The sequence below is a fragment of the Somniosus microcephalus genome, chromosome 11 (genome assembly GCF_052327205.1).
Source record: "Somniosus microcephalus isolate GS21.2 chromosome 11, FLI_Smic_1.0, whole genome shotgun sequence".
In the NCBI taxonomy this organism is placed as follows: domain Eukaryota; kingdom Metazoa; phylum Chordata; class Chondrichthyes; order Squaliformes; family Somniosidae; genus Somniosus; species Somniosus microcephalus.
In genome coordinates this window covers 204,037,218-204,060,418 of record NC_140997.1, presented here as the reverse complement: position 1 = coordinate 204,060,418, position 23,201 = coordinate 204,037,218, and the positions used below count along the sequence as shown (strand labels likewise).

The 23,201-nt window shown below is 48.1% G+C and overlaps 1 protein-coding gene across 1 annotated transcript in view; it reads left to right on the top strand.

Annotated features, from left to right (window-relative positions):
• Positions 1-23,201, top strand: part of LOC147111137 (haloacid dehalogenase-like hydrolase domain-containing 5) — an 86,887-nt gene that overhangs the window by 17,657 nt on the left and 46,029 nt on the right. Inside the window, exon 4 of the mRNA XM_086001728.1 lies at positions 3,939-4,032. Within this exon, the coding sequence (XP_085857854.1) occupies positions 3,939-4,032 (94 nt within the window). The remainder of the gene's footprint in view (positions 1-3,938; positions 4,033-23,201) is intronic.

The following is a 23,201-nucleotide window of genomic DNA, read 5'->3' as shown; positions in this document are numbered from 1 at the left end:
TCTGAGCAAACATTTGGTGCGATGTGGCTTGATACAAATTGTTAAGCTGCTTTACTTTACAACCAGTGAACATACATAGCAACAGTTCAGATTCACTTAATTCAGTTGGTACAAGTTGTCTTTGTGTTATAATACAATAATAATGAACACACTACACTTCCCCAAATTACCAGGTCATATTGCTTGACTAAAACAAACAAACCTGCATTGTATCCTTCAAAGCCTTTCACTCACTACTTCACAGCTTTCTGTTTAAAGCAACTTCACTACCTGTGTTTTTCTGTGTTTTATCACATGCAAAACACAGCCAGAAAAGGATGGCCTGCAAAACTTCACTGAGGTCAGGACCAGCGACTCCCCAACTCAGTGGCTGTGAGGTGTTTGTGACCTATTGAGACAAGCTAATGAATTGCTTGGTATTTACAGTCTATGAGGAAACAACATGAAAGTTAGCTCATTAACAGCTTAACTACCTATCGTCTCAGACTCCTTTGTTTGTTAACTTGCATGAATTTGTTATGATTTTGAAAAAATAATTAGTGAAAGATTATTTCCACCGGTTGGTAAATCGATAACAAGTGGGCATAAACTCTAGATCATCGCTAGTAGAATGAAGGGGAAAGTTAGTAGAATTTTTTTCACAGGAGGGTTATTAGAACTTTAAATGCTTTACTTGAAGTGACCCGTGAGGCAGAGACTATAGCGTAATTTAAAAGGGAATTAAGTCAGCTTTTTTTAAAAGGAAGGATATCAAAGAATATGGAGAAAGGATGGGATATAGAATAAGGAGAATGGACGGGGTAGAAGATTTGAATAGCTAGCTCCCGTCAAAGTGCTAGCACAGGCGCTGTGGGCAAAATAACCTCATTGTATGCTGTAATTTCTATGCTTCCATAAAGACAGATTACATTCCAAAATAAGTGTGACCTCTGAGTTAGATAACTTTGTTTGTTTTGATTTGGATTTTGATAATGTCTTTGTGTGCAGCCTTTGTAACTCTTGTACATTACTTTTAAAACCTGTTAGCAATGCCTGAATCTGTCATGCGTCCAATTGTGGGTAGTCTTTCAAAAATTATATATCAAAATCTAGTTATAAACTTAAATTGATGTCAACATCAAAAGAATTAAAATGATTAACATTTCCTGTAGTTGACCTTAATGATCCCTTAATCCATGTCACACCTGTCTGGAAAATCACATTTGTTCCCTAGCTGTTGCACTCCTTAAATTTATTTTACTTACCGAGTTTAAAAGATATATTTATATATAGCTGTGTTTCAGAAGTTATGCAAGTGTGGTAGGACATGCATTATTATCTACAGTTTCCTCACATTGAGTTCCAGGTTTTGCGGTCACTGAGTAGAGTCCAAGATGGAGGTTCGGCAACCAGATCACCATAGACTATTCCTGCATGGCTTCTAGTAGTGTTCTTAAGAGCTGGGAGGGAGGGCAACAAAATACCACTAGTCTGGACCCTTGTGTGGAAGGGAGTAACAAATGATAATTTCATGTGAATTTTCTTCTAGGGGGACGAAAGGATTTTTATGACAACAACTTACATTTATATAGCAGCTTTAGCATAGTAAAATGACCCAGAATGCTTCACAGGAGTGTTATCAAACTGAATTTCATACCAAGCCACATAAGGAGATATTATGTGGCTTGGTATCAAATGATGATGTAACTGGGAGAATAGATAAGGGAGAACCAGTGGATGTGGTGTATTTTGGACTTTCAGAAGGCTTTCGATAAGGTCCCGCATAAGAGACTAGCGTGCAAAGTTAAAGCACATAGGATTGGGGGCAAGGTACTGACTTGGATAGAAAACTGGTTGGCAGACAGGAAGCAAAGAGTTGGAATAAACGGATCTTTTTCCGAGTGGAAGGCAGTGACTAGTGGGGTACCGCAGGGATCGGTGAGAGGACCCCAGTTATTCACAATATATATTAATGATCTAGACGAGGGAACTAGATGTAAATCTCCAAGTTTGCAGATGACACAAAGCTGGGTGGGTGTGTGTGCTGTGAGGAGGATGCAGAGAAACTCCAGTACGATTTGGACAGGTTGGGCGATTGGGCAGATGCAGTATAATGTGGATAAATGCGAGGTTATCCACTTTGGTGGCAAAAACAGGAAGGCAGGTTTATATCTGAATGGCAATAGATTGGGAAAAGGGGAAGTGCAACAAGACCTGGGTGTCCTTGTGCACCAGTCGCTGAAGGTAAGCATGCAGGTGCAGCAGGCAGTTAAGAAGGCAAATGGTATGCTGGCCTTCATAGCGAGAGGATTCGAGTACAGGAGCAAGGATGTCTTGCTGCAGTTGTACAGGGCCTTGGTGAGACCACATCTTGAGTATTGTGTGCAGTTTTGGTCGCCTTATCTGAGGAAGGATGTTCTTGCCATGGAGGGAGTGCAGCGAAGATTCACCAGACTGATACCTGGGATGGCAGGAATGACGTATGAGGAGAGATTGGGTCGATTGGGCTTATATTCGCTGGAGTTTAGAAGAATGAGAGGGGATCTCATTGAAACTTATAAAATTCTAACGGGACTAGACAGACTAGATGCAGGAAGGATGTTCCTGCTGGTGGGGGAGTCCAGAACCAGGGGTCACAGTCTAAGGATAAGGGGTAAGCCATTTAGGATTGAGATGAGGAGGAATTTCTTCACCCAGAGAGTGGTGAACCTGTGGAATTCTCTACCACAGAAGACAGTTGAGGCCAATTAATTAAATATATTCAAGAAGGAGTTAGATATATTTCTTAAGGCTAAAGGGATCAAGGGATATGGGGAGAAAGCAGGGACAGGGTACTGAATTTGGATGATCAGCCATGATCGCATTGCATGGCGGAGCAGGCTTGAGGGGCCGAATGGCCTACTCCTGCTCCTATCTTCTATGTTTCTATTAGGACAGGTGACCAAAAGCCTGGCCAGAGATAAGTTTTAAGGTGCGTCTTAAAGGAGGAGAGAGAGGTAGAGAAGCTTGGGGGGGGGGGGGGGTGGGGGGGGGTGGAGTTCCAGAGCTCAGGGTCCAGGCAGCTGAAGGCAGAGCCGCCAATGGGGGAGCGATGAAAATCAGGGATGCGCAAGAGGCCAGAATTGGAGGAGTGCAGAGATCTCGGAGGGTTGTAGGACTGGAGGAGGTTACAGAGATATAATGGAAATCTTCTGCTTGTAAACCTTTTTTTGTTCAGTCGTTGTACTCTGTGAATTCAGTGACATGATGGTTTTACAACTTTTATTGTTTTGGGTTAGGTTTTCTTTCAGAACTTATGTCCACATAACAACTTTCATCTCATCCACACGTGCAGTTCTTGCTGGTTCCGAGTGATCAATTCAGGATTCTAGGGCCCTGATTTTAACTGCTCCCACCTGGTGGAAACTGGGCTTGTGTGTGTGGGGGGGTGGGGCGGGGGGAGCACGGTCAGTTACCCCCCTTCGATTTCTTGCACCAGGCTATCCCCCTCCCTCTTGATCCCGCAGGCTTCTCCCCCACTCCCTTCCCTTCCACAGGCTTTGCCCCCATCTCGATCCCTTCTCCCTCGGGATTATCGCCTGCTACTGGTATTCCCCCCCCCCCCCCATTTTAATATTGAGGCCTAGCTGCCTGCATGGGACGGGCTATCAGTGGCTTTGGATGACCCATTCTGAAAGATTTTTTTTGTTTTTCTGTCCAAGCATGTAAAACTGGTAACATTACTTCAGTTATACTTCTAAAATAAACAAATTCTGACTGACATTTAGTGATAAGTTGCCTTGTATTTGTGTTCATGCTTCATTTAGAGAAAACTTGCTTTGGACTCTTTCTTCTTCTCCCTGCAATGAAATTGGGGCGTATTAGAGATCTGAAGATGTGACATTTTCTGGAAAAATAACACTCTTAGCTATTTGTGTTTTTCTTTTGACAAAACTAATGATTCTTAACTCCTGTATCAGTATTGGGTTTTCCCGTGTTATTACCATGGAAATGTTGCGTGAGACATTCCCCTTGCTGGACATGATGGATCACGATCGGAGGCCTGATTTGTCGGTGAGTGTTGGCTTTACTTAAACCTCTTGGCTTCAGCTTATTAATGGTTGCTACATTCAGGCACCTTAGTGTCTTTTTTGCTTTGCAGCTGTAAAGAGATTTTGTTCCTAATTCCTCTGGTTTTTCCTTTCTAGTCTTGTTGGGGACATTTAGTGCACATTCCTCTTCCTACTGACTGGATTTAGTCAGACTTACCAATATTGGCAGGGAACCACTTTTTTTTTAAAGAGTGCTGCTATAAATGTATTGGTACTTTTTCTTTTGTGGCAATTAAACCCCTTGGTGGCTAGGTCTGATTGTAAAAGTTAGCAGCCTTTATTGTTTTACTGTCTGGTAGTAATTCCTTACATAGTGTAGCATTCTATTCATTTAATCTCCTATGTGTCTATCTTCATAAAAAGTTACAAAATAGATAAGGAGCTTAGTTAATCCCAGGCGGTGCTATAGTGTAGTGACACTCCTTTCTGAAGTTCCGATATAGTTGGCTAGATAGCTCAAAATAAAACTCATGACATTGTAATGTGCTAAACAGCACTTTGTTGTAAAAGGTTTCTTCACTAAACAATTTAGAGCCTTTTCAGAGCAATGTCTATATTTTAATTACAATAGTTTTGTAATGCCTGCAAATGATAATGGAACAACAAAGTGGTCTAAGAATTCAGTACTTGTATAAATTGTTTTTACACTGTGAACGCATTCAAATATTTAGGTTTCCTCACAAAAATAGTGTTCAGCCAGATCAGTGGTTCAATCGCAGACTGAAATAAAACTCGTGCTACTTTCTGTATGTGAAGTATTGTAAGAGCCAGTGGACATGTTGATCCAGTGAAATAACAACATAAAATGCTGGAAACACTCAGCAGGCCAGGCAGCATCACGGCGAGAGAAACAGTTAACGTTTCGGATCAAGAACTGGAAAAGGTTCGAGAAGTAACATTTTTAAGCAAGTGTGGGGCAGGGACAGGGAGGTGGGGAGGAAAGAACAACGGGAAGGTCTGTGATAGGCTGGAAGGCAGGAGAGATTAAAAGACAAAAGGGATGATGGCGCAAGGCAAAAGGAGATGGTAATGGGACAAGTTAAGAAACAAAAGATGACTCTGGATGAGGTGTAAATGGCAATGGCAGAATCATCAACAGATCCAGTGTACATCTTGCAACAAAGCAGAAGTTAACCTTCACAGAATCTACAGTGCAGATAGAGGCCATTTCGGCCCATTGAGCCTGCACCGACACATATCCCACCCTATCCCCGTAACCCCACGTATTTAATCCCCTAACACTAAGGGTCAATTTATCATAGCCAAATCAACCTAACCTGCACATCTTTGGACTGTGGGAGGAAACCGGAGCACCCGGAGGAAACCCACGCAGACACAGGGAGAATGTCTGTGTGGAGTTTGCACAGTCGCCCGAGGCCAGATTTGAACCCGGGTCCCTGGCGCTGTGAGGCAACAGTGCTAACCACTATGCCACCGTACCTTCTCACAAAGTTCTCATGAAAATATAATTTTTTTTAAACCTGGAGGAAGGTTATCTGATTAGCAAAGATTCTATATTGTACTAAAAATCTTGGAATTGATATTTTGAATGTTCTTTTAACTGCAGCTGATGTTATTTTGTTTTTTTGTTGAATTATTATACAATAGCTTTCTTAGTGACCAGGAAAGTGTGCAATTCAAACCCTAATATGTGATCCTTGTTGAAACATGTGTGTTGATCCTTGGGTGATGGGATCAGGTTTTGCTGTGATGCCATATAATCAAATAGCCAGCCAGTGATCACTGTATACACCCACACGGATAATAGGCAACTGGACAAGATAGTGAAGAGTAATTGGTGCTTGTGGAATTGTGTCCTTGCATGAGCTAGCAGCTGCTATCATTCAAATGACATGTTAAATGGGTGGGGGGGGGGGGAAATGAGTGGGGCAGGCAGCAATCCGCTGCCAGGAGGCGGGTCATCTATTTTAAATATTATAATGAGGCTGGAAGCTTCTGCTTTAACCTCCATTTTGTATTTAACTTTAGCTGGTCAGGTTTTGTAAGCCTTGCATCACCTCATGAAGCCTCCCCCAGGCCTCCGGCCCTCCGTGCTGCTCCAGCCCCCAATCCCTTCAGACCACCCCCCCCCCCCCCGTGCTGCTCCTTCAGGGCCCCTCCAATCTTCTACCCGACCCCCAGCCCCCATGCGATCCCTCCCTCCCTCCCTCCTCTGTGCAGCCTAGTGCCGCAGGCCTACCTGCCCGGAGCCAGCCAGCCTTCGGGTGGGAAACTGGCTTCCCATTCAATTCAGGTCTCGACGTTAAATTCGGCAGGGCCTGCGGGAAACTCGTTCTCACGGGTTCCCCAACCACCTCGGAGCCCCCCCAACCCGCCTTCCCTATTAAAATTCAGCCCATCGTGTTTCTATAACCACTAGTAGTCCACCAGTACCTTACCTGTGGCTATTTTTCATGCGGGCAGGCAATTCAGCTTGTTAATGTAACATCTGCCCTCACACAACATCTGCCTATATATATTTTCCAGCAGGCTAACTGGATGGCAATCAGGAGCAGGAACCGTGGCCAATTTTCCTCCCTCTTCCTCTCCTAAAGCCTTGAATATTGAGGCTAATTGTAGCACCTTGCTGCAGCTTGGCGATCAAACCTGGGACTGTCCTGGTTTGAAATTATAGCTATTATAGTGTAAACTAGCTTTCAATAGGCTGATCGGGTCACCCTAAAACTTTTGTCTTGGGAAGACTAAGGGAGACTCGATAGAAAGTTTTTAACATTGTGAAAGGGTTTGACAAGTTGTATGCCTGGATTTACTATTCAGGCAAACTTAAGCAAACAAATGATCAACATATGGAACAGTTATTGCAGGAGCAGGAAACTTTAAGAGGTTTCAAAAAAGAAACAAAGATTACTGGTACCTGAAAGGATTCATTGGGTTTTAAAAATGATATAGAGATACTTCATAAACAAAATTGGTTTGGTAGATTAGATTGATCATTAAGTAAAGGCAAAATTGAAGAACATTAAACTAGGAGGCAATGTTGGGGGCGGGAGGAAGGTAGGGTGAGCAGGAGTGTTTAATGTTTTTATTAAAACCAGTTGATCTCCTTTGGAAACTTGCCATCTGGGGCACGGTTGTGACATTTAGACATTTAACCTTTAAAGGTTACTACTCGGATACCCCATATGACTAAATAGATCCTGAGCTCAGTTACAAGTTAATTGTTGATCGTGAGAAAATCCTGCCGACTGTTACGTACTTGTAAATATCTAGCTACAGGTTAGATTCCCCTCAGCAACAGAAATTAACCTGTAATTAATCTCAGCATAAAATGACTGACCTCTATTTATATACTTTTAATATTTTGTGAAGTGTATGGATGTCATCAAAACTGTTATATAGATGTTGTTTCATTGTATAGTGTTAATATAAAGCTGCCCCTGACATTTGAGTAACTATATTACTGTAATGTTTCAGTGTAATAACGTGAGTTGAAGTAAGAAACTGCTCGAGGCAGGAAGCCTGAAAGCCTAAGGAATACTGTGTTCAGGGTTTACATAGCTTATTTGCTCTGATTTATATTCTCAAAAGAGTTGAAGGAAAAAAATCTCATTGGACCCAGGAAATTATCCAAAGTTATTTGAGTCTCTCAGGCCCACAATGAATCTTAGCAATGTGTCATCACCCAACCACTGGATTCTGTCTTGAACAGAGGCCCAACCAGTCCCCAGCCGCCATCACCCTCCTCCGCCTGGCTGAACTTGTTCTCACATTGAATAACTTCTCCTTTGACTCCACTCATTTCCTCCAAATCAAAGGTGTTGCTATGGGTACCCGCATGGGTCCTAGCTTTGCCTGTCTTTTCGTGGGATATGTGGAACACTCTTTGTTCCAGTCCTACTCGGGTCCCCTCCCTCACCTCTTTTTCCGGTACATTGATGACTGTATTGGTGCAGTTTCCTGCTCTCGCCCTGAACTAGACAATTTCATTCACTTTGCTTCCAATTTCCACCCTTCCCTCACCTTCACATGGTCCATCTCCGACTCTTCCCTTCCCTTCCTCGACTTCTCCGTCTCCATCTCTGGGGATAGGTTATTGACAAACATTTACTACAAGCCCACTGACTCCCACAGCTACCTGGATGACACTTCCTCCCACCCCACCTCTTGTAAGGACTCTATTCTATTCTCCCAGTTTCTCCGTCTCCGCCGCATCTGCTCTGACGATGCCACCTTCCATACCAGTGCTTCCGACATGTCTTCCTTTTTCCTCAACCGAGGATTCCCCTCTACAGTGGTTGACACGGCACTCGACCGGGTCCATTCTATCTCCCGCACTTCTGCCCTCACCCCTGCCCCTCCCTCCCGGAACCACGATAGAGTTCCCCTCGTCCTCACCTTTCACCCCACCAGCCTCCACATTCAACGGATCATTTTCCGCCACCTCCAGCAGGATCCTACCACCAAAAGCATCTTCCCCTCACCTCCTCCCCTTTCAGCATTCCGTAGGGACCGCTCCCTCCGCGACACCCTGGTCCACTCCTCTATCACCCCCAGCACCCTTTCCCCTTCGCCCGACACCTTCCCGTGCAAGCGCAGGAGATGCAACACATGCCCTTATACCTCCCCCCTTCCCACTGTCCAGGGCCCCAAACACCCCTTCCAGATGAAACAGCGATTTACTTGTACTACTTGCAATTTAGTACACTGTATTCGCTGCTCACGATGTGGTCTCCTCTACATTGGGGAGACCAAAACAGGAAGGATGTTCCCGATGGCCGGGGAGTCCAGCACCAGGGGTCACAGTCTAAGGATAAGGGATAAGCCATTTAGGACTGAGATGAGGAGGAATTTCTTCACCCAGAGAGTGGTGAACCTGTGGAATTCTCTACCACAGAAGGCAGTTGAGGCCAATTCATTAAATATATTCAAGAAGGAGTTAGATATATTTCTTAAGGCTAAAGGGATCAAGGGATATGGGGAGAAAGCAGGGACAGGGTACTGAATTTGGATGATCAGCCATGATCTCATTAAATGGCGGAACAGGCTCGAGGGGCCGAATGGCCTACTCCTGCACCTATCTTCTATGTTTCAAACACAGATTGGGTGACCGCTTTATGGAATACCTCCATTCAGTCCATAAGGGGGACCCCGAGCTTCCGGCCGCCTGTCACTTTAACTCACCGCTCCACTCCCACTCCGACCTCACCGTCCGCGGCCTCTTGCATTGTTCCACGGAAGCTCAGCGTAAGCTCGAGGAACAGCACCTCTTATTTCGATTTAGGCACTTTACAGCCCTCTGGACTCAACATAGAGTTCAACAATTTCAGATCATAACCTCGGCCCCTATCGTATTTATATTTTTTATCCACACTTTTTGTTTGTGCCCTTTTTTTCCCCCCCTCCCACATGGCAGCTGTCTTTCATTCTTCCAGCGCAATTCATATTCCATCTAGAGCCATCCTTTGTTTCTTAACCTGTCCCATTACCATCTCCTCTTGCCTTGAATATCTCTTAATGTCTCTTTACTTCTCCTGCCTTCCATCCCATCACAGACCTTCCCTTTTGTTCTTTCATCCCTCCCCCATTTCCCAGCCCCTAAACTTGCTTTTAAATCTGCTCCATTTCCGGCTTTTTTCCAGTCCTGACGAAAGGTCTTTGACCTGAAACGTTAACTCCTGTTTCTCTCTCCACGGATGCTGCCTGGCCTGCTGAGTTTTTCCAGCGTTTTCTGTTGTTATTTCAGATTTCCAGCATCCGCAGTATTTTGCTATTGTATTACTGGATTCTGTCTGATACCTCTGCAGACAAGAATAATTGAACTTAACACTTATTTTCATAATTTGCAAACCCTTTCAATACATTTCTCCGCACTTGTATACAAAAAAAAACTCAAACTTTCTACAGCTTGTTGTTTGAATGCTTTGGTTGTAAAATATATTGTTACTGCAGCTTGATGTATAAATATTCCATAGCACTAGCCTTGAGAACTTCCAGGTTCTTAAAGGATAGTTTGCGGGGGAATTCCTGCCGCTTGTAACTGCTCCATATTAAATCCTCCTCACCTATTAACCCGTATGAGGAGAGATTGGGTCGATTGGGCTTATACTCGCTGGAGTTTAGAAGAATGAGAGGGGATCTCATTGAAACTTATAAAATTCTAACAGGACTAGACAGACTAGATGCAGGAAGGATGTTCCCGATGGCCGGGGAGTCCAGAACCAGGGGTCACAGTCTAAGGATAAAGGGGTAAGCTATTTAGGACAGAGATGAGGAGGAATTTCTTCACCCCGAGAGTGGTGAACCTGTGGAATTCTCTACCACAGAAGGCAGTGGAGGCCAATTCATTAAATATATTCAAGAAGGAGTTAGATATATTTCTTAAGGCTAAAGGGATCAAGGGATATGGGGAGAAAGCAGGGACAGGGTACTGAATTTGGATGATCAGCCATGATCTCATTGAATGGTGGAGCAGGCTCGAGGGGCCGAATGGCCTACTCCTGCTCCTATCTTCTATGTTTCTAACCCTGACTCTGTTGATCTTCATTGGCTCTCCGTCCCCCAGTACATTCATTTCAAAATGTTCGTTCTTGTCTGTAAATATGGTCTTGCCTCACCAAACCTCTAGACCCTCCTCCAGTCCTATGTCCCAGCAAACATCATCTTCCGATCTGGCTCCCTACACACCTCCTCCATTAATGTAGAGCCACTGCCCAGCACTGTAGAATTCCATTTCAAAAGTCCTCCAAAACTTCCAAAAACCTCTTCCAAAACCTACCTGTTCAACTGCACTAACAACAGAAAATGCTGGAAGCACTCAGTAGACCAGGCAGCATCCGTGGAGAGAGAAACAGAGTTAACGTTTCAGGTCTGTGACCCTTCTTCAGAACTGGAAAAAGCTGGAGATGTAACAGATTTTAAGAAGGTGCAGAGGCAGGGAAAGGGGGAGGGGAGGGGAGGAAGGAATTGAAGGAATATTCTGTGCTAGGGTAGGAGGCAGGAGAGATTAAATGTTGCAAATGGGGATGGCAGAATCATAAACAGCCTGAAAAATGGGGACAGGGGTTATAGTCTTGTCGTGCATTGATTGCGAGTTTGACACCAGTCAATACGGTAATGTAATGTGCATTGCATTATGGGAATTACCCGGGAAAGCAGCAGTCAGCCATTTTACCAATAAAGAGAAGATCGTAGTTAGAAGCCTGTCTGCCTGATTCTATGCTTGAATGCGTTCATACAACATTGGCGATGAGGATAACGAACAGGAATCATTTTAAATAGGTAGTTGCCCAAGTTTTAGTTAGCTAGGATGGAGAAGACCGGCATTCAAAATTTTGCATTTTTCACCGAGCCAGCCACGTTGGGTCCAAGATGGACGAGGTGGTTAATGTCTTTTGAGCTTTATGCCAACGGCAAAGGACTCATTATCGACGATACCTCTACAGCTGCCACAAAGCAGAGGAGAAGAGCTCTACTTCTACACCTAGCAGGACCAGATGTCCAGGATATCTTTTCGACTCTACCGGACACAGGAGAGCCAGCAGACTACACGTCGGTGGTTAGTGCTTTGAATCACTACTTCGTGCCCCAGGTCAACGCAGCATTTGCTAGACAGACTTTTCATAAGTTGTCCCAGAAGGCAGGTGAGACTGTGCAACAATTTGCTACTCGCTTGCGGCAGGCTGCTAAAGACTGTGCTTTTGGGGGGGGGGATGCGGATAATCAAATAAGAGACGCTATCCTGAGTAGGTGCACGTCAGCCTATGTGCGGAGGAAATTGCTAGAGGAAGGGCATGGTCTAACGCTCGCCCGCACGTTGCAATTGGCCTCACAATGTGAAAACGTCGAGGAGCAGATGTCCGCCATGTCATGTACAGAGAAGGCGGAGACAGATACTGTTCGTCGTGTTACACAGAAAAGCGGGTATTATGCGAAAAGCTCGACGGAGAAACCAAAGGGAAATGGCAATAGGAACGAAAGGAAATGTTACAGATGTAGACACACAGACCACATGGGCAGAGATCCGAAATGCCCAGCACGCGGACAAACGTGTCATAAGTGCAAGGGGAAGGATCATTTCTCCAAAGTATGCCGCACAAAGGGTACAAAGAAACACAGTGTGAACAATGTAGAGGAACAAAATGACTTTGCATTTGCTGTAACTGGAAATAATGGGACAGAGAGACTTACCTTTTTGTGCGGGGGGAATAAACCTGAGAATGTTAATTGATTCGGGTGCAACTAATAATGTGATAGATGAGAATACATGGGAAGGATTAAAGTCGGAACACATTAAGTGTCAGTCACATGTCCCTAAGACAGAGAGAAAGTTATTCTCTTATGCTTCTAGCCGACCACTGTCAGTTAAAGGTGTATTCACATGTGGGATTACAATAGGTAAGAGAACTGAGCAGGCGGAGTTCATTGTGGTTAAAGGCCATGGAGAGCCGTTGCTAGGAAGGGAGACAGCCATGAAACTGGGAGTTTTAAAAATAGGCGCAGATGTCTCAGCTGTGGTAGATGTAACACAGCTACTAGAACAGCGGTATCCAAAGGTGTTCCAGGGAGTAGGAAGGCTGAACACAAAACAGATCAGTTTGTACATCGACCCACAAGTGAAGCCTGTGGCCCAGCCACTCAAGCGTATACTGTAATGTATATACCTTTAAGGAGGGAACTATCTTTTACAGCTCATGTATACTGCAGTACCGGCAGTGACCACACCTGTATATAGTACTGAGTAGTAATCTGTACAGATCAGTTCCCGTGTGAGCCACGTTGAGTAAACACCTGTTGTACCGTTCTCCTGCAGTCTGTCTTATTATCCATGGACACAACATTGACGACGAGGCAAGTTCGAACCTACCTGCAACTCTGCATCACCTCCCGGGGATTCGTTCCTGGAGATCAGTGGATTGGAGGTCAAGACCAGCGGGAGCAGCGAGGAGGAGCTCGGGAGAAAACCCGGCGACCAGCGAGGCCCGAGACCAGTCGGGAGCAGTGTGGTGAGACCGGTATAAAAACCGGAGAGAGGCGAGGCCCGAGACCAGTCGGGACCAGCGGGAGCAGCGAGGAGGAGCTCGGGAGAAAACCCGGCGACCAGCGAGGCCCGAGACCAGTCGGGAGCAGTGTGGTGAGACCGGTATAAAAACCGGAGAGAGGCGAGGCATACCAACTCAGCAGCGGGGAGAGAGGTAAAAAGTAATCAGTGTGTGACGTCACCAGGGAGCAGGTAGGTGATTGGTTGGTGAGTATTTCTCTTTTTTCAATACAAGCTTGAATTCTGTGGTGTTAAATTTCTGTGGTGTAGTGGGGATAGTTGGTAAATAAAGCGCCCTAGAGCATACCTGTAACTGGGGTATTGAATAAATTTTTAAAGAAATTAAAGGGGTAAGTCATGGCAGGAGAGTTCAGACCCGTGCTCTGCTCCTCCTGCTCTATGTGGGAAGTCAGGGATGCTGCCAGTGTCCCTGATGACCATGTGTGCAGGAAATGCATCCAGCTGCAGCTACTTGTAGACCGCATTGCGGCGCTCGAGCTGCGGGTGGATGAATTTTGGAGCATGCGCGATGCTGAAAGGCTCGTGGATAACACGTTTAGCGAGTTGTGCACGCCTCAGGGTAGGGCAGCACAGGGGGTGACCATCAGGCGGAGCAACAAAGGCAGGCAGGTAGTGCAGGGAACCCCTGCGGACATCCCCCTTTCAAACAAGTATACCGCTTTGGATACTGTTGAGGGGGATGACTCACCAGGGGAAGGCAGCAGCGGCCAACTTCCTGGCACTGGGGGTGCTCCTGCTGCCCAGGAAGGGGGGAAAAAGAGTGGGAGAGCAATAGTGGTAGGGGATTCTATAGTAAGGGGAACAGATAGGCGTTTCTGTGGCCGTAGACGTGAATCCAGGATGGTTTGTTGCCTCCCTGGTGCCAGGGTCAAGGATGTCACTGAGCGGCTGCAGGGCATTCTGGAGGGGGAGGGAGAACAGCCAGTGGTCGTGGTCCACATTGGTGCCAACGACATAGGTAAAAAGAGGGATGAGGTCCTGCAGCAAGAATTTAGGGAGCTAGGTGAAGGATTAAGGAGCAGGACCTCAAAGGTTGTAATCTCTGGATTACTCCCGGTGCCACGTGCTAGTAAGTATAGGAATAGGAAGATAGAACAGATGAATGCGTGGCTAAAGGGATGGTGCAAGGGGGAGGGCTTTAGTTTCCTGGATCACTGGGTCTGCTTCTGGGAAAGGTGGGACTTGTACAAGTCGGACGGTTTACACCTGAACCAGGGGGGAACCAATATCCTTGCGGGGAGGTTTGCTAGCACTGCTGGGGAGGGTTTAAACTAACTTGGCAGGGGGTTGGGGTACAGAGTGGAGCTATAGTAGGGGGTGATTTACGGCCAAATAGAGGGAAAAACAAGTCAGCTGGGAAGGCAGAGCAAATATGTGAAGGCAAAAGAGAATATGGCAGGGCTGGAAGGCATTTATTTTAATGCAAGGAGTCTTGCAAATAAGGTGGATGAACTGAAGTTGTTGTTGAACACATGGGAGTACGATATTGTTGCTATCACGGAGACATGGTTGAGGGAGGGTCAGGACTGGCAGCTCAATATTCCGGGGTATAGAATCTTCAGGCGAGACAGAGGGGGGTGTAAAAGGGGAGGGGGTGTTGCAATATTAATTAAGGAGTCAATTACTGCTGTAAGGAGGGATGATATATTAGCGGGTTCCTCTAATGAGGCCATATGGGTAGAACTTAAAAACAAAAAGGGGGCAAGCACTTTGCTGGGAGTGTACTATAGGCCCCCAAACAGTCAGGGGGAGATAGAGGAACAGATATGTAGGCAAATCTCCGAGAAGTGCGAAAATAATAGGGTAATAACAGTGGGGGATTTCAACTTCCCCAATATAAATTGGGACAGTCAGAGTGTGAAAGGCTTAGAGGGTGCAGAATTCTTAAAGTGCATCCAGGAGAGCTTTTTGAGCCAACATGTAGAAAGTCCTACAAGAGAGGGGGCGGTACTGGACCTAATTCTGGGGAATGTAGCCGGGCAAGTGGTGGAAGTGTCAGTAGGAGAGCATTTTGGCGACAGTGACCATAATTCGGTGAGATTTAAGGTGGTCATGGAAAAAGACAAAGACGGCCCGGAAATAAGGGTTCTAAATTGGGGGAAGGCCGATTTTAATATGATAAGGCAGGATCTGGCCAAAGTGGACTGGGAGCAGCTGCTTATAGGAAAATCCACATCAAAACAGTGGGAGACTTTCAGAAGGGAAATAGAGAGAGTACAACGCCAACATGTTCCTGTAAAGGTCAAGGGTGGGACCAACAAGCAAAGGGAACCTTGGATGACAAGGGATATACAAAAATGCATTAGAAATAAGAGGGGGGCTTTTGGCAGTTACAAAAGACTAAAGACAGAAGAAGCCCTAGAGGAGTATAAAAAGTGCAGGGGCATACTTAAAAAAGAAATTAGGAGGGCGAGGAGGGGCCATGAAATAACACTGGCGAGCAAAATAAAGGAAAATCCTAAGATGTTTTATAAGTATATTAAGGGCAAGAGGATAACCAGGGAAAGGGTAGGGCCCATTAGGGACCAAAGTGGCAATCTGTGTGTAGAGCCAGAGGATGTAGGCGGGGTTTTAAATGAATTTTTTGCATCTGTGTTCACTATGGAGAAAGACGATGCAGACATAGAAATCGGGCAAGGGGACTGTGACATACTTGAACATATTAGCATCGAGAGGGAGGAGGTGCTAGCGGTTTTAGCGGGCCAAAAAGTGGATAAATCCCCAGGCCCGGACGAGATGTATCCCAGGCTGCTGTGGGAGGCAAGGGAGGAGATTGCAGGGGCTCTGACACTAATTTTCAGAACCTCTCTGGCCACAGGGGATGTACCAGAGGACTGGAGAACAGCTAACGTAGTACCATTATTCAAGAAGGGTAGCAGGGATAAACCAGGGAATTACAGGCCAGTGAGTCTAACATCTGTGGTGGGGAAATTATTGGAAAAATTCTGAGGGACAAAATTAATCTCCACTTGGAGAGGCAAGGATTAATCGGGGATAGTCAGCATGGCTTTGTTAAGGGTAAATCATGTCTAACAAATCTGATCGAATTTTTCGAGGGGGTGACTAGTGGGGTGGATGAGGGAAATGCTGTGGATGTGGTGTACATGGACTTCAGTAAAGCTTTTGACAAAGTCCCGCATAGGAGACTGGTCAAGAAGGTAAGAGCCCATGGGATCCAGGGTGCCTTGGCGCGTTGGATCCTAAACTGGCTGAGTGGCAGGAGGCAGAGGGTGATGGTCGAAGGTTGCTTTTGTGACTGGAAGCCTGTGTCCAGTGGGGTACCTCAGGGATCGGTGCTGGGTCCCTTATTGTTTGTGATCTACATAAATGATTTGGATGAAAATGTAAAAGGTATGATCAGTAAGTTCGCAGATGACACGAAAATTGGTGGGGTGGTAAATTGCGAGGAGGAAAGCCTCCGGCTACAGGACGATATAAACGGGTTGGTCAGATGGGCGGAAAAGTGGCAAATGGAATTTAACCCTGAAAAGTGCGAGGTGATGCATTTTGGACAGACAAATAAGGCAAGGGAATACACAATGAGTGGTAGGACCCTAGGAAGTACAGAGGGTCAGAGGGACCTTGGTGTACATGTACATAGATCCCTGAAGGCAGCGGAGCAGGTAGATAAGGTGGTTAAAAAGGCATATGGGATACTTGCCTTCATTAGCCGAGGCATAGAATATAAGAGCAGGGAGGTTATGATGGAGCTGTACAAAACGCTGGTGAGGCCACAGCTGGAGTACTGTGTGCAGTTCTGGTCGCCTCACTATAGGAAGGATGTGATTGCTTTGGAGAGGGTGCAGAGAAGATTCACCAGGATGTTACCTGGGATGGAGCGCCTCAGCTATGAAGAGAGGCTGGACAGGCTGGAGTTGTTTTCCTTGGAGCAGAGAAGGCTGAGGGGGGACCTGATTGAGGTGTACAAAATAATGAGGGGCATAGATAGGGTAGATAAAGAGGAACTTTTCCCCTTAGTGGGGGGGTCAATAACAAGGGGGCATAGATTCAGGGTAAGGGGCAGGAGATTTAGAGGGGATTTGAGGAGGAACTTTTTCACCCAGAGGGTGGTTGGAATGTGGAACTCAATGCCTAAAAGGGTGGTGGAGGCAGGAACCCTCACAACATTCAAGAAGCATTTGGATGAGCACTTGAAATGCCATTGCATACAAGGCTATGGACCAAATGCTGGAAAATGGGATTAGACTGGACAGGGATGGATGGGCGGCGCAGACACGATGGGCCGAAGGGCCTCTTTCTGTGCTGTAAAACTCTATGACTCTATGACTCTGGCGTCGACCACGGGCAACCGCCCAGTCATCCAGCAGAGACTCGAGAATTGCGGGGGAGGCTGTCGAGAGCCAGGCTTGGCTTTCCAGTCGAGGTGGTCCAGCGAAACGGGCTGGCACCAGGTAGTGTGCAGACCCTTCCCGGACAGCGGCGGGCTAGAGCCCGACCGAGCGGCACAGCAAAGGGCTGAGCAGCGTCGACGGGGGAGAGAGAAGGCAGAGCGCACAGGGTGCAGCCAGTGTTCAGGGGCCGAGCAGCGTCGGAGAGAGGGAGAGAGAGACGTGCAGAAACCTACAGGGCGCCGCCATTGCCACGAGAACCGCCGGGAGCGGCGTTGGCAGCAGCGGGGAAGGAAAGTGCAGGAGACGCCATTTTAAGCCATTGGGCGACGCCATTTTAAACCACACCCAAAATGCCGAAGAGTGGCAGTATCATCGCATTTGACAATGAAGTCGAAGATTGGACTACATATGTCGAACGAATAGAGGTGTACTGCAAGGCAAATGAGGTGTCAGATGACAAGAAAGCGGCGGTATTGTTAAATTTAATGGGTGCAAAGACGTATGGTTTATTACGAAATCTAGTAACCCCAACGAAGCCAATGGAAAAGAGTTTTGAAGACATAGTAACGATACTACAGGAACATTTAAACCCCACACCGCTGCTGATAGAAAGATTCCAGTTTCACAAACGGAACCAGCATAAGGATGAAAGCAATGCTGATTATTTAACAGAACTGCGCAAACTATCGAAACACTGCCAGTTTGGAGCGGGACTGGCAGCTACCTTAAGGGACAAGTTTGTGTGTGGGCTTCAAAGTGAAGGAACCCAGAAACGGCTTTTATCTGAAAAGGACCTTACGCTGGAAAAGGCTTTCAGCATTGCGGTATTGATGCGCTATCAATTACTCAAAAGACTGAGGTTAAGCGAGTAACTAACAGGCTTTTATTAACAAGAGAATGAAGGTGTGCCTCGAGTGGTCGACCAGTCCAGAATACAGGGGGACTGTGGAGCAGTCACCTTTATACCTGGACTCGTGGGAGGAGTCAGCCGAGGCATGTACAGACATGTACATAGTGAAATACAAACACACACACAGGCAGGTATAACAGTGGTTTACCACATTCACCCCTTGTTTAAAAATGAGTCCGGCGGGGTGAAGTGTATTAAAAGTTTGTGTATTGGAGTCTCTCCGGAGGTCTTGTCTGCCGCTGTGATCGACGTGGCGACGGCAGGGGTAGTGAAGCTTCCGGCGTCGAGTCCCGCGTAGGCTGGGGCACTGGTGTGTAGTCCTCGTGGGTGTCGAGCGGGTCGCGGGGCCCAGGCGTGCCGTCTGCTGGGGTTGGATATTGGATCGTGGGGGGGGGTGGTAGTGGGTTACTGGGGCCCCCGAGGGTGCGAGGTCTCGTATGGAGACTGTGTCCTCCCGCCCGTCCGGGTACGCAATGTAAGCATACTGGGGGTTGGCGTGGAGGAGGTCGACCCTCTCGACCAGGGGGTCCGTTTTATGGGTCCTCACGTGTCTTCTCAGTAGGACCGGCCCTGGGGACGTCAGCCATGGCGGTAGCGATGTCCCCGATGTGGACTTCCTTGGGAAGACAAACATTTTCTCATGAGGGGTGGCGTTAGTGGCAGTGCAGAGCAGTGACCGAATAGAGTGGAGCGCATCGGGGAGCACATCCTGCCAGCGGGAGGTCGGAAGGCCCCTAGACTTTAAGGCTAGCAGGGCGGCCTTCCAAACTGTCGCATTCTCTCTTTCCACCTGTCCGTTCCCCCGGAGGTTGTAACTGGTGGTCCTGCTTGTGGCAATACCCCTAGCGAGCAGGTACTGGCGGAGTTCGTCACTCATAAACGATGAGCCCCGGTCGCTATGGATATAGCTGGGGAAACCGAACAGGGTGAAGAGGTCGTTCAGACATTTAATGACCGTGGCACTGGTCATGTCCTGGCAGGGGATGGCGAACGGGAAACGGGAGTACTCATCAATAATGTTGAGGAAGTACACATTGCGGTCGGAGGAGGGGAGAGGCCCTTTAAAATCAACGCTCAGGCGCTCGAAGGGGCGAGTGGCTTTTATCAGGTGAGCCCTGTCTGGTCTATAAAAGTGCGGTTTGCACTCAGCGCAGACTTGGCAGTTCCTGGTCATGGTCCTGACCTCAATGGAGTAAGGCAGGTTGCGGGCCTTGATGAAGTGGAAGAACCTGGTGACCCCCGGGTGGCAGAGGTCATTGTGGAGGGCCCGCAGTCTATCGATCTGCGCGCTGGCGCAGGTGCCACGCGATAGAGCATCCGGGGGTTCATTGAGCTTCCCGGGCCGGTACAAGATCTCGTAGTTGTAGGTGGAAAGTTCGATTCTCCACCTCAAGATCTTGGCGTTTTTGATTTTGCCCCTCTGCTTGTTGTTAAACATAAAAGCAACTGAACGCTGGTCAGTGAGCAGGGTAAATCGTTTTCCGGCCAGGTAGTGCCTCCAATGACGCACAGCCTCCACAATAGCCTGGGCCTCCTTCTCAACAGGGGAGTGTCTGGTCTCCGGGCCCTGGAGGGTTCGTGAAAAGAAGGCCACGGGTCTCCCCGCCTGATTAAGGGTAGCGGCCAGGGCAAAGTCGGACGCGTCGCTTTCCACCTGGAAGGGGATGGATTCGTCCACTGCGTGCATGGTGGCTTTGGCAATGTCTTCCTTGATACGGTGGAAGGCTAAGCGGGCCTCTGCCGTCAAGGGAAAAGAGGTGGACTTGATCAGCGGACGGGCCTTGTCCGCATAGTAGGGGACCCACTGGGCGTAATCGGAGAAAAACCCTAGGCACCTCTTCAGGGCCTTGAGGCAGTGGGAGTTCCATAAGGGGACGCATCCGGTCGGGGTCGGGACCGATGACTCCGTGTTCCACAACACAGCCAAGGATGGCGAGGCGGGTTGTGCGGAATATGCACTTCTCCTTGTTATACGTCAGGTTCAGGAGTTGGGCGGTGCAGAGGAATTTTTCGAGGTTTGCGTCATGGTCCTGCAAGTCATGGCCGCAGATGGTCACATTGTCCAGATATGGGAAAGTGGCCTGCAACGCATTTTGATCGACCATCCGGTCCATCTCCCTTTGGAAGACGGAGACCCCGTTGGTGACGCCAAAGGGAACCCTAAGGAAGTGGTAGAGGCGGCCGTTTGTCTCAAAGGCAGTATACTGGCGGTCCTCAGGGCGGATAGGGAGCTGGTGGTACGCTGATTTCAGGTCAATGGTCGAGAAGACGCGGTACTGCGCGATCTGGTTGACCATATCAGCTATGCGGGGGAGTGGGTAAGCGTCCAGCAGGGTGTAGCGATTTATTGTCTGGCTGTAGTCGATGACCGGGCGCTGCTTCTCGCCGGTCTTAACGACCACAACCTGGGCTCGCCAGGGGCTGGTGCTGCCCTCAATAATCCCCTCCTTCAGGAGCCGCTCCACTTCGGTTTTAATGAAAACCCTGTCCCCGGCACACTATCGCCTGCTCTTTGTGGCGATGGGCTTACAGTCGGGGGTGAGGTTAGTAAACAGTGGTGGGGGGGTGACTCTGAGTGTGGAGAGGTTGCACCTGGTGCGCGGCGGGCAATTTGGAAGCTGCTGGCTGCGGACTGTGAGTGGGGGGAGGGCTTCACCGTACGCCATCGTAACACTTTTACGGTGGCACTGAAAATCTAACCCCAGTAGAACGGCAGCGCAGAGGTGGGGCAGGACCAGAAGTTTAAAATTATCGTACACAGTCCCGTCTACTAAGAGTGTCACCACGCAGTAGCCGCCAATGTCCGCCGACTGGGACTCGGAGGCCATAGAAATCCGCTGGTGCGCAGGCAGGACTGGGAGAGAGCAACGCCGCACCGTGTCGGGGTGGATGAAGCTCTCCGTGCTCCCAGAGTCAAAAAGGCAGGTTGTTTCGTGACCATTTACCTTAATGTCCATTGTGGACCGGGCCAGTTGGTGCGGTCTCGTTTGGTCCAGCGTAACGGAGGCCAGCGTAGGGGTCGGTGTGTCGCTGCGGGTATCAGATGAGGCGGTATTGGGGGCCTGCTGCGTCCCGGCTGGCGTCCAAGATGGCGGCGTCCATGATCCCCATGTGGCTGGAGGCATCCAAAATGGCTGCTGTTCCGGTGGTTCGCACGTGGCTGGGGAGGCCCAAGATGGCGGCCCGCACGGCCCACACACGACGCTGCTGGGGTTCGGGGTGGCTTTGGCCCTGCAGACGCTGGCGTAGTGTCCCTTCTTCCCGCAGCCCGAGCAGATCGCATTTTTCGCCGGGCAGCGCACTCTGGGGTGTTTGGCCTGGCCACAGAAGTAGCATTTCTGGCCTTGGGACACTGCTGCGGTAGTTGGGCCGTTGCTGGGATGTGGCTGGGTGGCACGGCGCTATGAGACGGTCCTACAGCGTCCCAGGCTGTCGTTCCCCGTGGCGTCCACAGTGCAGAGGAGTAGGCATCCATGCCCCGGTAGGCTGCGTCCAATGATAGTGCGAGTTCAGAGGCCTTGTTGAGGTCGAGGTCACTCTGCTCCAACAGTCGCTGTTGGGTGTAATTGGACCTGTGGCCCGCAACAAAAGCGTCCCGGATAAGTTCCTCTGTGTACACGGCGGCCTTTACATCCTTACAACCACAGGCCCGGCCAAGCACAGACAGTGCCTGAAGGTATTCCTCGGTCGATTCCCCAGGTTGTTGTTTACGACTCCCCAGGAGGTGCCTGGCGTACACCTCGTTCACTGGGCGCGTGTACTGGTCCTTGAGGAGCTTGAGAGCAGCCGTGTACGAGGTCGCGTCCTGGATGACCGAGTACGCTCGGTGGTTCACTTTGGAGGTCAGGACATCCAGTTTGTCCTCATCCGATTTGACCGTTGCAGCGGAGGCGATCAGGAATCTTTCAAAGCACTTAAGCCAGTGAGCAAACTTGGTGGATGCGTCCGCCTCCCGATGGTCTAAGTCCAGGCATGCTGGTGTGAGGATCTTGTCCATTATAAAAAATCTTGTTAATAAAATTGATGCGCTATCAATTACTCAAAAGACTGAGGTTAAGCGAGTAACTAACAGGCTTTTATTAACAAGAGAATGAAGGTGTGCCTCGAGTGGTCGACCAGTCCAGAATACAGAGGGACTGTGGAGCAGTCACCTTTATACCTGGACTCGTGGGAGGAGTCAGCCGAGGCATGTACAGACATGTACACAGTGGAATACAAACACACACAGGCAGGTATAACAGTGGTTTACCACAGGTATCATATGAAGCAGCAGCACGGGGCGCTGCAGAGATACAACAGAGACCGCAAGAATATGGCACAAACGAAATGTCATATGGAACAGAGAAGTGCTATTGCTGCGGTAGAACAACACACGACCAGAATGATTGCTGGTTCAAAGACAAAGTGTGCAGACAGTGTGGAAAAGTAGGACACATAGCACGAGTCTGCAGGTCGGGAAAGAAAACCAGCAATAAGAAACCTACCAAAGAAAAGTGCAAGAAGGTACATAAGATGACGGAGAATAGTTCAGACGAACAAAAGAGTGATAACGACTCCGAAAGCAGGGAACCGAGTTGTCTGAAACTACATAATGTGATCACAACGGAGGATCACCGAACCATTTGGGTCACTCTCAAGATAGCAGGAGTCCAGGTAAAGATGGAATTGGACACAGGATCAGCCCTAACCGTCATAAACCGACGGGACTACGAACGGCTATTCTCACACATACCCTTGAGAGACACACATTATTTTGAAGACGTACACGGGGCAAAAAGTCTACCCCAAAGGAAAAATAAGGGTGACCGTGATATATATAACAGTAAGGAAACACCAAAACTAGACCTGTA